This window comes from Notechis scutatus, chromosome Z (assembly GCF_049901735.1).
Source record: "Notechis scutatus isolate UNSWTSFEM ecotype Mainland chromosome Z, rNotScu1.2, whole genome shotgun sequence".
Lineage (NCBI taxonomy): Eukaryota > Metazoa > Chordata > Lepidosauria > Squamata > Elapidae > Notechis > Notechis scutatus.
In genome coordinates, this window is record NC_142025.1 from 109,128,601 (window position 1) to 109,143,973 (window position 15,373).

General features: G+C 34.8%; 1 protein-coding gene, 1 long non-coding RNA gene and 1 pseudogene across 2 annotated transcripts in view; 1 reads left to right on the forward strand and 2 right to left on the reverse strand.

Moving 5' to 3' along the window:
- The window catches only part of LOC148129096 (uncharacterized), a 273,474-nt gene that overhangs the window by 15,961 nt on the left and 242,140 nt on the right, over nucleotides 1-15,373 (reverse strand). The window lies entirely within an intron of this gene.
- Nucleotides 6,371-10,548, reverse strand: LOC113423031 (vomeronasal type-2 receptor 26-like). The gene is made up of 4 exons (XM_026684248.2): nucleotides 9,723-10,548; nucleotides 8,624-8,842; nucleotides 7,814-7,940; nucleotides 6,371-7,269 (listed from the first exon to the last, which is right to left on the reverse strand). The coding sequence occupies exons 1-4, from the start codon at nucleotides 10,545-10,547 to the stop codon at nucleotides 6,371-6,373; spliced, it is 2,070 nt and encodes a 689-aa protein (XP_026540033.2). The 5' UTR covers nucleotide 10,548.
- Nucleotides 10,924-12,371, forward strand: LOC148129097 (uncharacterized; annotated as a pseudogene).

The window sequence follows — 15,373 nt, forward strand, 5'->3', positions numbered from 1 at the left end:
GAAACTGAGGAGCCAAATATTACAGCAAGCTCATGATTCTAAAGCGGCTGGTCATTTTGGATTCGTGAAAACTTTACACTTGGTTAAACGGCAATTTTGGTGGCCTACTTTGAAGAAGGACATTGAAACTTATGTAGCTAGTTGTTCTATCTGTGCCTCAGCCAAACGCTGAGGTGGCCTACTTTGAAGAAGGACATTGAAACTTATGTAGCTAGTTGTTCTATCTGTGCCTCAGCCAAACGCCCCCCTGGTAAGCCAGCAGGATTGCTACAAAATGTGGCTAGACCAACGGCTCCATGGAAGGAAATCTATGGATTTTATAGTGGAATTACCTGAAAGTGGGGGAAACACAGTTATTTGGGTGGTAACTGATTTGTTTTCCAAACAGGTACATTTCATACCTTGTTTGAAGATCCCATCTGCAAAAACGTTGGCTAAACTTTATTTTACATATCTACCAGTTACATGGGGTTCCTGAATGCATAATCTCGGATAGGGGTGTCCAATTCACCTCGAATTTTTGGAAGGAGTTCCTGAAGTTATTGGGCTCCGCCCAGGGCTTAAGCTCCGCCCACCATCCACAAACTAATGGGGCTTGTGACAGAACCAACGCAGTATTGGAGCAATATCTTAGATGTTACATCAATTATCAGCAAGATAATTGGGCTGACCTATTGCCATTTGCTGAGGTGGCATATAACAATTCCGTACATAGTAGTACTGGGTTTACTCCGTTTAAAGTGGCATCGGGGCAAGACTTTGTACCCATACCTGAACTTCCACGTGAGAAGCCTAACATTCAGTCATTAGATGAATGGATAACACAACTTCAGCTTACCTGGCCGGTTACTCGTAAAGCATTAGATGATGCGCATCAAGCTCATAAGAAATTTGCAGACAAAAAGAGAACTCCACAAAAACCATATCAGGTGGGCGACAAAGTCTTTTTATCCACCAGATATTTGCAAACCACCCAAAAGTCAAAAAAGCTTGGCCCTAAGTATGTTGGCCCTTTCTCAATTGAACGAATTGTAAACCCTGTGGCAGTCCAACTGAAATTACCAAAAACTCTTCGACGAATCCACCCTGTTTTCCATGTTAGTCTGTTAAAACCTGAACATACCTCCAATTTGAGACCGCCCCAGATTCATCCTCCTGTACCACTGCTAATTGAAGGCGAACAACATTTTGAAGTTAAAGAAATTTTGGATTCTCGGAAACGGAGGGGTCGACTCCAATATTTGGTTGCTTGGAAACATTTTCCTTCTTCCCAAGCTGAGTGGGTCGATGAAAAGGATGTTAGAGCTCCTACACTTGTCAAAGCATTTCGTACTAAATATCCTGATAAACCCTAAAAATATGAGTATTTTAATGTTACCTGGTTATTGATTATTACCTTCTATGTTTTCTTCTTTTATAGGACTAACATCTTTTTTCTAGGAGGGCCGAATGTCAGCCTTCAAGATTTTCTCCCTTTGCTTTGCATCTTTCGGCTGTCATAAGTAACGGGGAGGAGGGGGGATAGTTATGGGAAGTGAGCTGGAGTTGTTACAAACTGAATTATATAAGCTGGGGGTAATATATTCTTGCTTAGGTTTCTATTCCTTGCTTTCTCTTCTATGCTATGCACAGCTGTAAACCTTTATCAAAATATGCCAAGGTCAATGGACAGAAGCCTCATCACCACCTGGAGGTGTCCACATGACTTTCCAGTAAAAGATATCTTTTCTCTAATTAAAAGAGTCTAAGTATTTCTTTCTTGGAGTTTGAATGGAGCATCAGCAGACAACGTCTCTCCCTAGTTGACCTCCTAGGCAACTCAGTACATGTTGTTGGCATGTCCCCTTCCTTTACCTCCCCTATCAAATCCTTGTCTTCTACAGTCATAAAGAGTTCTTCTATTGATGATTCCTCCATTGAGGATTCCTCCACTATCTTATCATCAATATTATTATCATTAGGATTATCGGTAAACAATGGAGTCTCAACAACAACACTATCCTGTTCCTTATTATATTCCTGTTCAAGCTTTCTCCCGCCAGCATGCTCCAGAAATTTAGCACTTGCACTGCAATATACATTATTAGTACCTGGCTCCCAAAATCTAAATGTTCTATGATTAGCTTCATAACCTACAAAATATAATTGTCTTGCTCTATGTTGTCCTTTTCGCCTTACTTGCGTGGGAATATGAACCCATCCTGGCTTTCCAAATGTATGTAAATAACTGAGATCTGGCTTTTTTTCCATTCCTATGAGTAAATAGTAATTCACCAGTCATTGAATTCACTACGTTATTCAGAACATGGTTAGCACACATTATTGCTTCACCCCAAAGTTTCTCTGATAAACCAGAATCCAAAATCATAGTCCTAGCCATAGCCTGCAATGTTTGTCCTCTACATTCAATATATGAGTTATGTTGTGGTCTATAAGGAGCAGAACGCTTATGTTCAATGCCAGCTTTCTGTAACATGGCTTCAAATTTTCTATTGGTAAATTCAGTACCATTATCTGTTACTAAGCTAATAACTTTCTGTTTCTTTTTCCTTTCAGCAAATTTTAGCCAGTTTACAAAATGTTGGTATGTTTCTATCTTAGTTTTCATTAAATAACAGAAACCATATCTGGAAAAATGATCAATTATACTTAATATGTAACAGGCTCCACCTGAACTAGGTTTCTTAATAATATCAGCAAAAACAACATCTAATGGTTCACTGGTTTTGAATCCATTTACCCTATTTGCAGGAGTTACCTTGCTTTTTTCTTGATTGCAAGCATTGCAATTTAAATACTTTGTACAAAGTTTTAATTTTATACCATTAGATAACTCAACAGTTTTCTTTAGCATTTTGAAATTTATATGTCCCATACGTCTATGGAGCAGATGAATACATTCATCATGAGGCTTTTTATTCTCATAAACTGAGTTAGCATTAATTAATGGATTATCATGTATAATAAACAAACCATTATCCAATCTTGCAGTAACACTTTTACCCTGTTTTTCAATTAAACATTTATCTCCCTGAAATGTTATAACAAATCCTGCCTTTACCATTGCTCTTACAGATAGCAAGTTAAATATCGGTAAATGTTCATTAATACATGAATAATATGGAGTACCTTCTCCAGATGCTCTCAATTTCTGTCCATTAGCTAACAATACATGCTGTTTACTCTTTGACATGTTAACAAACCTCTCTTTACTTTTAGTTATACACTGCGATGCTTCACTGTCAAGTACCCATATATCATGTTTTACAGTTGTAGTTGTACTTGATATGGTTAAACTAACATCTTTATAAGCTCTCTGTATATTAATAGCATTCTGTTTCTTACCCTTCTTACCCTTTAGCCCCACAAGAAAAACATTTCCTAACAATATAGGCAGTTGAAGACAGTTTTTCTTCCTGTGGTTGTCTTTCTCTCAGTTGATTTCTATCTTGCCTTCTTCTTGACTCTTCTGAAAGTCTTCCAGTTATGCCAGTCAATGTAAGTTCATCTCTGTTTAAAACTTCCAGTGAAGACACATAATCATCATAAGTTTCATCCAAAGAAGAAAGAATGATGTAAACTTGATGCAACTCTGAGAAAATCAGCTCCTTTTCATGTAGCTCTTGAAAAGTCCTTTTCATAAACTCCAAATGAGCTAACATATCGCCACCTTTTATAAGACGGGCTCTAAACAGTTTGCATGTAAGGTGTATGTGTGCACCCACATTATCTCAAACATAAATCCTCTTCAAAATGTCCCAACACCTAGCAGCAGATTCTTCACCATGAATATGGACTAACTGCTGATCACTCAGTGTCAGTCCAATTATACTAAGAGCCTTTTCATTATCCTGGTTAAAGTCAGCTATTTTCTTTTTATCTTCATCATTCAATGGGTCCCAAACTGTTACATCCAGTGGACTATTAACTACAGTCCATAATCCATCTTTACGCAGCAGTAGGCTGCACTCCATAGACCAGGAAACATAGTTTGTTCCATCCAACAGGGTTATCTGGGATATACTGGTTGACTGTTCTTGTGCCATTGGTAGTTTAAACAATAAACTGCAATCAGCTGTCTGAATATGAAATTGTATATTCACACTGATTCTCAATATCTCTCTGGACCCATAACCAATGTTATGATATGTACAGAATAACCCTTGAGTAACAAGGATATGCACATGGAAACGTTTATGAGAGTAGTTATGAATAATTATTCAGCCACACACAGATACACTGAATTGAGTTAAAGTTTACTTTAAGAAATAGCACAATCCAATAAACAGTCCAGCTCATATACGTTTTACAGTCCAAAGAATATCCAATTTCAAAGTCTTCTTACTGGTTGCCTCTGTCATTTCCAGTAAACAAAAATATCAAAGTATAAGCACAGCATAAATACAACAGAGTCTCAGAGTCAAACTGAGATAGAAACAGAATGTCAGAGATACAGAATGTCAGAGAGAGCTCCCTCTTATGGCAATCTGCAATACAATCAACCAATTGGAACACAGTACTAATCAATACAGTGATTTTGTCTTAAAGCTACAAACATACATTGCTGATTTATATATTGCCAACCCAACTAATTGTTGGAGAGATTCCTAACAGACATCACTCTGGTAAACAATTAATTCCCACAACACTGTCAAATTATTTACTAATACTAGTATTACTATTATTCTTCTCATCCTTCCTAGCACCTATCTCTTCCTACTTATGATTATAACTGTATTGCTTGTATTTTTACAATTTATATTGTTTTTATTTGTTTCTTAGTATGTTTTGATTGCTTATTAGTAACCTATGACAATCATTAAGTGTTGTATCTTATGATTCTTGATGAATATATTTTATTTTTTCTTTATGTACACTGAGAGCATATGCATCAAAGACAAATTCCTTGTGTGTCCAATCACACTTAGCCAATAAAGAATTCTATTCTATTCTAAAATGGGTACATGAACAGCGGAATTCCTGAAACACATCACTTGTTCCCTGGAATCACCTACTGACATAGGGAACCAGGATCTCTGGAACATAAGAGAGATGGAATTAATCTAATGTTGTGAGGGAGAATGTTCCATAATGCAGGCACCATGGCAGAGAAGGCCTGCTGCCTGGGACCTACTAAATATAAGCTTTTGGCGGATGATATCTGCAGCAGGCTTTATCTGCTGAATCTAATGGGATGGGCTGACAGAAATAGCACCAGATAGTAGACAGAAATAGCACCACAAGAGATATATTAGAGGTTTCTCTTCCATTAGTCCAGACTATCTCTTCTATTATTCCAATCATGAGAATAGAAAACATATGACCAGAGCTACACTATACTTGAATCAGAGAAGAATAAAGATCAGAAGAAGCATTAAGATATGAAACAAATATTGTAGGTGTTCAGCATTTCAGTATTTCTATTCCATTCCCAGTCAATCAGCATTCTGTGGCTATTGGTATCGAACTGGAACCATAAATGCCCAGTTTCAAGCCATTACTCAATGAAGCCATAAAGCTGGGCATTATCCCTCAGCCCAATTTATCTCATATGGCTCTTGAGAGATAAAATGAGGGATTTATTTATTTCTTCTATATAGAGGAATACACTGTATATACTTGTTAACTTTTGTCAGAAAATTTCAACATTTCCCAAGGGATCAAAACATTTCCTCCCCAATTCAGTTCAGTTGTATATCTTGCAGGCTTATTGGATATTTGTACTATTAACTAAACTAGAGAATTAAAAGAAAACACATTTACAGATGTAATTAACTTCAGAAAATAATAATTTGAGCAAATTTTAGGTTATTTAACTAGGTTGTTGTTTTTCGCAACATGTGGCAAAAATATAACAGTATAGGCATCATATGAATAATGATATTTTCAGGTAAATTTCATTTTCTCGCAAATTCATGAATAAATTAATAGTGAAATCTATGGTTCTAAGAATACTTGAACACTATTTCATTACATGTTAGGATTAATCTATCCTAATCTATTTCCTACCTTACTTTTGAAACTCATAAGAAGGCTGAAAGTTACCAAAACTGGAACAAGAAGCAGATTAGTGTACCTTCATAGAAAAGGAAACAGGTCCAGATTTTTACATAAAAACGTGAACATTTTTTTTGTTCTACCATCTCACTATATTATCGATACAGGTGTTTTGTCTAAAGTTAAGCACATGCTGGAATATGCAATAAATTTAATTTTCTATCATATAAATACTATTAATCTGAGGTGTTATTTTTTGTTTCTTGGGTTAAATATTTTCAGTCTAATTTAAAAATTCAGGGCAAAAAATAGAAGAAAACTACTTCTTTTCTAGAAGTTTTGTTTTACTATTTTATTTTTTTGTTTTTTAAATTTACCTCTTCCTTATTAATTGTTCTCTGTTATTCAGTTCAGGCCTGAATACAATTATGTAGCATTTAGGGGAAAAAATGCAACTCAACAACCCAGCACTTGAAGTTAAGATAGAGAAGACTTCAACAGCCACCACATATTTTCCTTTGGTACTCAAGTACATTGGACCAAAAGACAACCAAATACTGCAAAAGATCAACATGCTGAATGTAATAAATTTGGCTTCATTGAAACTATCAGGTAACTTCCTGGCAAAGAAGGCCACAGAGAAGCTGACCATGGCCAGAAAACTCATGTAGCACAAGACAAGACAAAACATGGTAGCAGAGCCCTCATTGCATTCCAGAATGATTTCTTCACGGAGAGAGTTTAAGTTCCTATCTGGAAATGGTGGGGAAGTAAATAGCCAAATAGAACAAATGCACACTTGGATAGAGGTGCAGGAAATGACGATAGTATCTCCAAGTTTTCTCCCTACCCATTTCCTTATCTTGGACCCAGGTTTGGTAGCCACAAAGGCTAGAACAACAATAATTGTTTTGGCCAAAACACTGGAAAGGGCCAAAGAGAAGACAATGCCAAAGGCTGTTTGTCGGAGAATACACGTGGTAGATGTTGGTTTTCCAATGAAGAGGAGAGAGCAAAGGAAGCAAAGAAAGAGAGAGAAGAGAAGAGTGTAGGTGAGGTTTCGGTTGTTTGCTTTGACTATAGGAGTGTCCTGGTGTTTCCAAAAAGTTCTAAGCACACAAATTGTTGTCGTAGCAAAAACAATTGAAAAGCAAGTTAAAGCTTTCCCCAAAGAACCTTCAAGTGAGAGGTAGTTTAAAGCCTTCGGAATACATTGAGTTTTGTCTGGAGCTGAATATTGATCTTCTGGGCAGTCATTGCAGAAATCCATATCTGAAAAAAAAAACTTAGTATAATAATGGGGGCTTGAAAGGACATAATGATTTGATTTTCATTCATTTTCCTTTTTTGATATCTCCAGTTTACAGATATTTTCTTTCTGAATTTATTATTTTAATTTCCTGTTTTAATTCCAAGTGGTATAATTGTTTTCTATTTTTCTCCGAATGTCTTTCTCATAACTTTATAATGTAGGGTAGTTTGAGAGAACATGATTGATCAAATAAATGCTGTTGTAGAATTGAAACTAAAAGTAGTTTGTTCCACTCATAGTCTGATACCCCACTTGTAAAATAGTGGACTTTCTGGTACTAAAGTAGTTTTATTTAGTATTTTTTGCATATCACGGCAATGTTAGATGCTGAGATTGAAAATTGAAGAACTTCATATGCAGGGCTTTTTATTTTTTAATATTCATTATCAATAATCAACATTTTTGAAGCATATGATATCCCCTGTTTTCATGGGAATTTCAACCATACTTGGTGAAGTATGACTTGAAGTACAAGTCTTATTTTTGAAAAGTTGTCAAAAATACCTTTGTAAAAGGAAACTTTTCCTTCTGGACATGGAATACAAACATAACAGCAGAATGGCTCCCCTTCCTTTTTTTCCCTGGTGTTACCAGGATGGCAGTGGTCATTACACCGAGAAATTGGTGCCTCCTATCCAAAATGTCCATAAATACATTTTTAGAATTGGAAAGTTTTGAAAATTATGATTTTAGAAGATAAAAAGGACACCATATCACAACTATTCCTGACTTCATATTTATTGCTAAACACTGTTAAATCTCTAGGAACAAACTATAAATGAGTGGTGCAACATGCCAATGATTGGAAGTTCATATAGAGTTCTGAGAATGTAGCTATAACACACACACACTAATGAAACAAGATTTAAGTAATAAAAACTAGGTCATTCAAGGGGAATGAAACTCTGCTCCAAAATATTTTTGAACTATTTATCCAGTTTAGCTTCTTTCCCTGCTGAAAACATCACCAACTGCAGTTCGTTTCAAGTCATTTAAAAACACATTTAGCTGTCCAAGACTTCTATAGGTTTTCTGATCTGAGGAGGATCCCAAGTTCAGCAAAGCTAATAGTTTTTTACAGATCATGATTTGAAAGCTATGCCACTTTCTAAAAGAATAATGGTCTTCTCTAGTATACATAATGTATTCTTCCTGATGCAAACATTACTATAAATTATTTCTTATAAATAATTACCAATATTTTTATTTCCAAAAACTAAACTTGAAAGTGGATTGGAATGGATTAATATAATTTCTCTTTCCCCAAACAATCATGTGATTTTCTCACTGATATTGTGAATATTTCTCCCTTACCTGATTAAATCTTCTGTGCCACACAATTTTTTCATCTTGGATTGATAACTTTTTGTTAAGAGGATTCATCTTGCCAACTATGACTCGATTAAAAGTTTCATTGGGGAAAGTTATCCAATTTGTGATGTCAAAATCTATAATTAATTCTCCATTTTCATCAAAATGCACTATTTCTCCAGCACTGTTGTTGAATGAGATTCTCTTTAGAAAGGGATGGGCCTTTTAAAAAAGGAAACAAGAATGTATTGCATTTAATTGATAATGAAACATTAGCATTTATTGCAGAGGGATTTATAGTATTTAATATCACTAAATGGAGCTATCTTAAAACTCATTTGAACCTGATCGATGATAAACATGATGGGAAATTGAAAAGAAGTGGCAGAGGCAAATAACTTTTGTATTACTAAACATATTTATTAAACTTCAAATGCTTTAATATTACAATAAATATTTGTTTATTTCTTAAATAAATTTATATAACTGACCTACTCACACAAAGTGTCTCCTTTAAATATTGCTACTTTGTAGTATTACATAAATACTAATATACTATATTTTTTTTTTAAAAAAAGCTGTATTGTAAAAAGGAAACAAAAAAGAAATAAACTATTTCAAAAAAGAAATAAATTGTATGAAACTAAGGAAGAAAAAAATAAATCTTTGGAAATGGTTTAAAACTCCATCATAACCAATACAAATTTGAAACAAAAACAACTAAGAATCTAAATTGTATGAAATTCTATTTTTCTTTAGGTGACCAGATTATTACATTTATACTTCAATTTTGTCAATGTGTGATTCTGAAATTTCCAAAGAATATGATAAAAAAGTTAAGATAGTGTACACATGACACACATTACAAGTGTGCTAGCATATCATGTCCCTATTTTTAAACAATGAAATATATCTAAGTACCATATGGAATCATATTGTCTTGCTTCTCCTTTGATGCAAAGCTTCTGTAGTATTGTCAAAATGGCTACATGGAACTATCCATTAGTGTTACCAGGAATCAGGTTCAACTTGAGAGAGATTCCTCTTCACTATTATTTTAAATTATGTATAAAAATAAAATGGTCTTTTGGAGTAACATTACCTGCCATGGCTGAAAGTGCAAAACTTTCACATTTTTTTGAGCAACTTTTGATCTGGATTTTGAGTCATGTATAACATGTAATGCATGGGCAACAGCATAGGCAGCATTGTAAACATTATAGCTGTGTCCAGTCATTTTCATTTCAAAGAAAGTCCCTGGAAGACTCTCTAACTTTTCTTCTCCTGTGCAAATTTCCTTGTGCTCTTCCCCTGTAATTACACTGTAATTTTTCATTGAACAACTAAAAGCATTTTCCCAAAAGTCCTGAATAAAGCCATCTTCTGTTCCCCATGAAGGATTTACATTTTCAAGGAATGTTTTAAATCCCAGTATTTCATTTGAGTGAACTGAGAATGATATAGCACCCTGGAAGAATTGAATATCCCAGTTCTTTTGATAGGCACTTACTCGGAAATCCCACTGTTCTGTCACAATCCACACTTTGCCTAGGTTTGAATCCAAGACTGCCATGTGAAGATACCAGCTCAAATTTAGCATGGAAGGAGGTGCACCATGGACAATAAAAACATTTGCTTTACTTTCCATGAGAGAAGGAAATTTGTCCAAATCATCTAAAAACAAGTCTAATATATCAGCAACATATGTCCATTTGGGTGTTCTTTTGATAAAGGCAGAACAGATGCTATTTGAAGAAAGCATTGGAACCAATGTTTGGAAAAATCTTTCTCCATTGTCATCATCCACTGCAAAGAGTCCAATCCAAGTCCATCTGAAATGTATCAGCAAGTGGACAATCCCAAAGTATTGTTGAATTTCATTTGGAACCATTTGATACAGGGAAGCAAGCAATGTTTTATCATTCATGCCTGAGACAAAAGATCCATATGTAATCTAAAAACAATTTTTCAATATTTTGTTTAATGTAATACTTCTGAAAATGCCTTGTGTTTGCTAGAGATTTTGGAAAGTGATATATTTTAATTTTAAATCCTGAAAAAACTTGATTATGGTATACAGCTTGAATTTTAAGATGAATTTGTTTTAGCTTGAGGCCCCCACATCATTTGGTCCCAGGAACTTCTCTGTTCCTATTTATGTATTTTAAGTTTACCTAGTTCACTCCTTGCTCAATTAAGGATCTACAATCATGGGCTAAATTACTTTAGTAATCCATTCTCTGCCTGAATATTCAACTGAAGAAGATGCCTTAACTTTCTAAGAAAGTTTGATTTAGTGTCAGATGTCACTGTGGACAAGCTAACAAAAACCATTTTCTGTTATTTATTATTAAAGCCATAGCAGAACCTCTAAACATAATCTTTGAAAAATCTTTCGGAACCAGATCCTTGCCCAATTTATGGTCACTAGCTACGGTCATCCCTTCAGAAAGGGATGCGTAGTTGAAAATTACAGACCAATCTCTTTATGTTGCACAACCTGTTAAAGTCATGGAATCCATTATCAACCAATGAATTACCCTTCACTTAGAGATAAAGAACCTACTTTCTAACAAACAATTTGGTTTCAGAAAAATATTTTCTGTAATCTTCAACTCCTACACTGCAAAAACATATGGACTACACAACTCGATCAGGGCAAAGCAATAGACGCACTTTATATAGACTTCTTTAAAGCCTTTGATTCAGTGGTACATGACAAACTACTTCTAAAGCTAAAATCTTATGGCATTTCTGGACACCTGCATAATTGGATAGCTGTGTTCCTATCAAACAGGCAACAAATGGTCAAAATAGGAAGCACCCTATCAAATCTTGTACCTGTCAACAGTGGTGTCCCCCAAGGCAGCATTCTAGGACCAACTCTCTTTATACTTTACATAAATGACCTCTGTGATCATATTAAAAGCAACTGTGTTCTCTTCGCTGATGATATAGAACTATTCAACACCATCAGCAACACTGCTACCCTTCAAAAAGACCTTGACTATGTGTCAGAATGGTCAAACAAGTGGCAACTTCAAATCTCAACCAACAAATATTTTGTCTTACATATAGGAAAAAACAATTAGAACATAAATTACAAGCTGGTGGACACAACCTTGTAGATGACCCATACTCTGTCAAGGACATTTGAATACTCATCTCTAATGATCTAAGTGCCAGAGCCCATGGTAACAACATTGCCAAAAAGGCATTAAGAGTTGTTAACTTAATCTTGTGTAGCTTCTTTGATAATATTGCACTGCTAACTAGAGCATACAAAACATTTGCTAGACCAATTCTTGAATACAGCTCATCTGCCTGGAACCCGCACTGCCTATTGGACATTAATACAATTGAGAGAGTCCAGAGATATTTCATAAGAAGATTCCTCCACTCTTCTGCTTGCAACAGAATTCCTTATACTACCAGACCTGAAATTTTGGGCCTAGACAACTTAGACCTATGCCGCCTTCGGTCTGACCTAAGCGTAGTACATAAAATTACCTGCTATAATGCCCTACCTGTCAATGACTACTTCAGCTTCAACCACAACCATACACGAGCACACAAGAGATACAAACTTAAGGTAAACAGCTCCAAACTCGATTGCAGAAAATACGACTTCAGCAATAGAGTTGTCAATGCCTTGAATGCACTACCTGACTGTGGTTTTTTCCCCAAACCCCCAAAACTTTAACCTTAGACTTCTACTGTTGACTTCACACCATTCCTAAGAGGTCTGTAAGGGGTGTACATAAGAGCACCAACGTCCCTACCATCCCTGTCCTAATGTCCCCTTTTATCTGTATCCATTTAATGTACTCATAATCATGTTCCTAATTATATCTGTTATCAAAAACATGCTTGACAAAATAAAAAATAAAATATTTCTACTAATTCTTTGGAATTATAGGGAACAAATTTCCATTCCATGTACTTGAAAACATCAACAAGAATAGTTTTTCCCCCAATCCCTTTCACACAAAGATTGACACACTCTCATACATATTATAAACAGCCATATAAAGATGCATTTTCTGTGCCTTCTTCAACTGAACTATTCAGAGACAGATTTACCACTTCATATGCTGCTTCTGAGAATTCACCTTAAATTATGTATAGTTTGTAGTAGCCCCTTTCAATGCCATTCTATTTTCCTCCTTAATTGTATTTCTGTATATTTTGTCAATATTATTTTGTCATTCATCATAATTTGCCATCTATGACTGTGTCATTTTTAATTAGAAGCTTTTATTAGAGAGGTTGCATATTCCCTCTGTTCCCCATTCCCAGCTCTACCTGTGGAATTTTGTAAATAGATAAAATTGTGGCCAGATAGGACGAGGTTTCAGAATCAAGTCCACCGATGACAGCTACCAACTGGTCTTTAACATCACATGTGAAGTTAGGAACAAATCTCTCTTTTGCAGAAAGTAGCCGGAGGACAGTGTTATATGTGAACTGTCCATTGTAGTAATTGTCAAAGATGTTAAAACCCAACGTGATGTTAGGAAGAAGCATGGAATTCTCATTGATCTCTTTTATGGCAAATACAAGAGCCAGGATGTGCTGGTAGTTTTTTGGCATCACACTGAAAAGTTACATTAGTTACTTTCCCCGCCCCTCCAAAAAAAAAAACATGTTTTCATGCTTTAGCAAAATTCAAACAAAGCATCTTATGTCAGTGCAATGACCTTATTGTACACATCTTAACTGCAGCAAGAATCACATTAGCACAAAATTGGAAGAGTGATAAAATACCACCAGATGAAGTTTTGATTCAAAAAATAATGGACTGTGCTGAACTAGATAAATTCACTATGGAACTGAAAGGCAAAGAGGATCGAGAATACTATGTGACATGGGAGAGGTGGTACGAATGGGTGAAGGATAAGGATAAAAATAATGTATAGTCACAAAATAAGAAACATGTATATACACTGACACAATAACTGTTAATGGAAATGAGATTTTTGTATTTTTTGTTTTTAAAGAATAAAAATTTTAAAAAAAGAAACATGTTTTCATGATTTAGCAAAAATCAAACAAAGCATCTTATGTCAGTGCAATGACTAACAAATTTAGAAAATCTTGACTTTAGTGCATGAAAGAAAACATTATACTTGAAAAAAGCAAAGCCTAACTTGTGTGTATTTTCCATTAGTAAAGCATAAGAGATTTCCTCATCTATAACATTTTATAACATAACATTTCATATACTGGATTTTTAAACTGTGAAGCAGGGAATCTGCTCTACATATACTAAAATTGTTCCCATTCAAGCTAGAATCACATTCATATAGGATATAAATTTTGCTTTACATACAAAGGACAGACTTCTCATTTGAAAAGCCATGCTCAATAGATTGAGAATGTTATTAAATTGAGGAAGCCAGAGAAGCAAACTTATCTATCTCCTTTCTGAATCTGTAGGATACACCTAGAGTTGCAGGAAACACAATTAAATCTAGAACAAACATAGTGCTCTCTCTTTATCTAATCCCTGCCTTTCCAGCATTAAAATTCCCATCTTTTCCTTGGATGCTGTAATGAAATATACTCTATTTATGGAATGGCTCAAAAGAAGAGAGCAGATTTGGCCAAATATAACTGATGAGTTCTTTGCTAAGCTGAAAATTAAGAAATGACTTTTTCTAAATCAAACCCAAAATACAGCTGTTTAGTGATTCAGATATTAGTTCCATTGGGAAATTTGAACAGCGGAGCAAGGGAATGTTGCAACTTCAAAATATAACTGATCACTGATAGCTAACAGTTAAGAAATGGAAATGTCATGTATAATTGAAACCACTTGAAAGTATTCTGAAATAAAAAAAAATTAAAATCAGGGATGCATAAGTCGGATGAATCAGGCAACATATAAACTATTTATTTATTTTTTGAAAAGTATATTAAAAATGATTATGAGTCTGGTGGTGCTAGTAAAAGTGTCACTAGGAAGTTATTTTAAGGATGAAAGCACATCTGAAACAGAAAAATTAAAGAAATTATGGAAGCAATCAGCAGAGTTTCAATTGAGACAGCATAATAAAGCCTCCATGATATACTAAATTTTAAACAGACAAAATTAAAGTGCAGAGTTTCAGAAAATGACAACGAATGAATGAAGAGCTTAAGAATCAAGAAGATGGTTATGCAAAAAGGAAAAAGAAAAAAAACTGACAAGCAAACATCAAAGTGCGAAAATTAACAAAAGTACTATGTGGAATGCTAGATATTTATATAATTATGAATCATTAATAAGTGCAAATATTATAAATGGTGTCTTTACAAAATTTAAAATAAAACAGGTATGATTCTTCAATAATAAGATAAATTTCACTCAAAAGGCAGAAATCTAGATTCTGGCCAAATTCATACAGTTTTCTTCTGGTCAGGGTGGGATAGAAATGGCTTACATGGCTTCTTTCATGCTAATCTCTGAAGGCCTTTCTCTGAAATCGATTGACAAGTGGAGGAAAAAGACCTGGGAAACAATCTCTCCAATAGCAAGGTTTCCTGGCTGGTAGAACTCATGTAAAATTATGACTGGATCACTTAAGCTGCATACAATGGAAGGAGCCCTGCTGGAAAAGGAATTTATATTGAACACAACTGGACATAGTGATAAGAATGAAATAATGATGATGGGACCCAATGATGCTTTGAAGATACACATTTTCTGATTTCTTCATCAATATGAAGAACTACTAGTACTACTAGGCTAGCAGGTTAATAAGGGGGAAG

What these genes read in the sequence shown, in the direction of transcription:
- LOC113423031 (XM_026684248.2), bottom strand. Translation starts at nt 10,547, where the DNA reads ATGAATGATAAAACATTGCTTGCTTCCCTGTATCAAATGGTTCCAAAT. An exon ending in TGCACTTTCAGCCATGGCAG is followed by an intron (nt 8,843 to 9,722) that starts GTAATGTTACTC and finishes CTTTTTTAAAAG; the next exon opens with GCCCATCCCTTTCTAAAGAG. An exon ending in AAAAGTTTCCTTTTACAAAG is followed by an intron (nt 7,270 to 7,813) that starts GTATTTTTGACA and finishes TTTTTTTTTCAG; the next exon opens with ATATGGATTTCTGCAATGAC.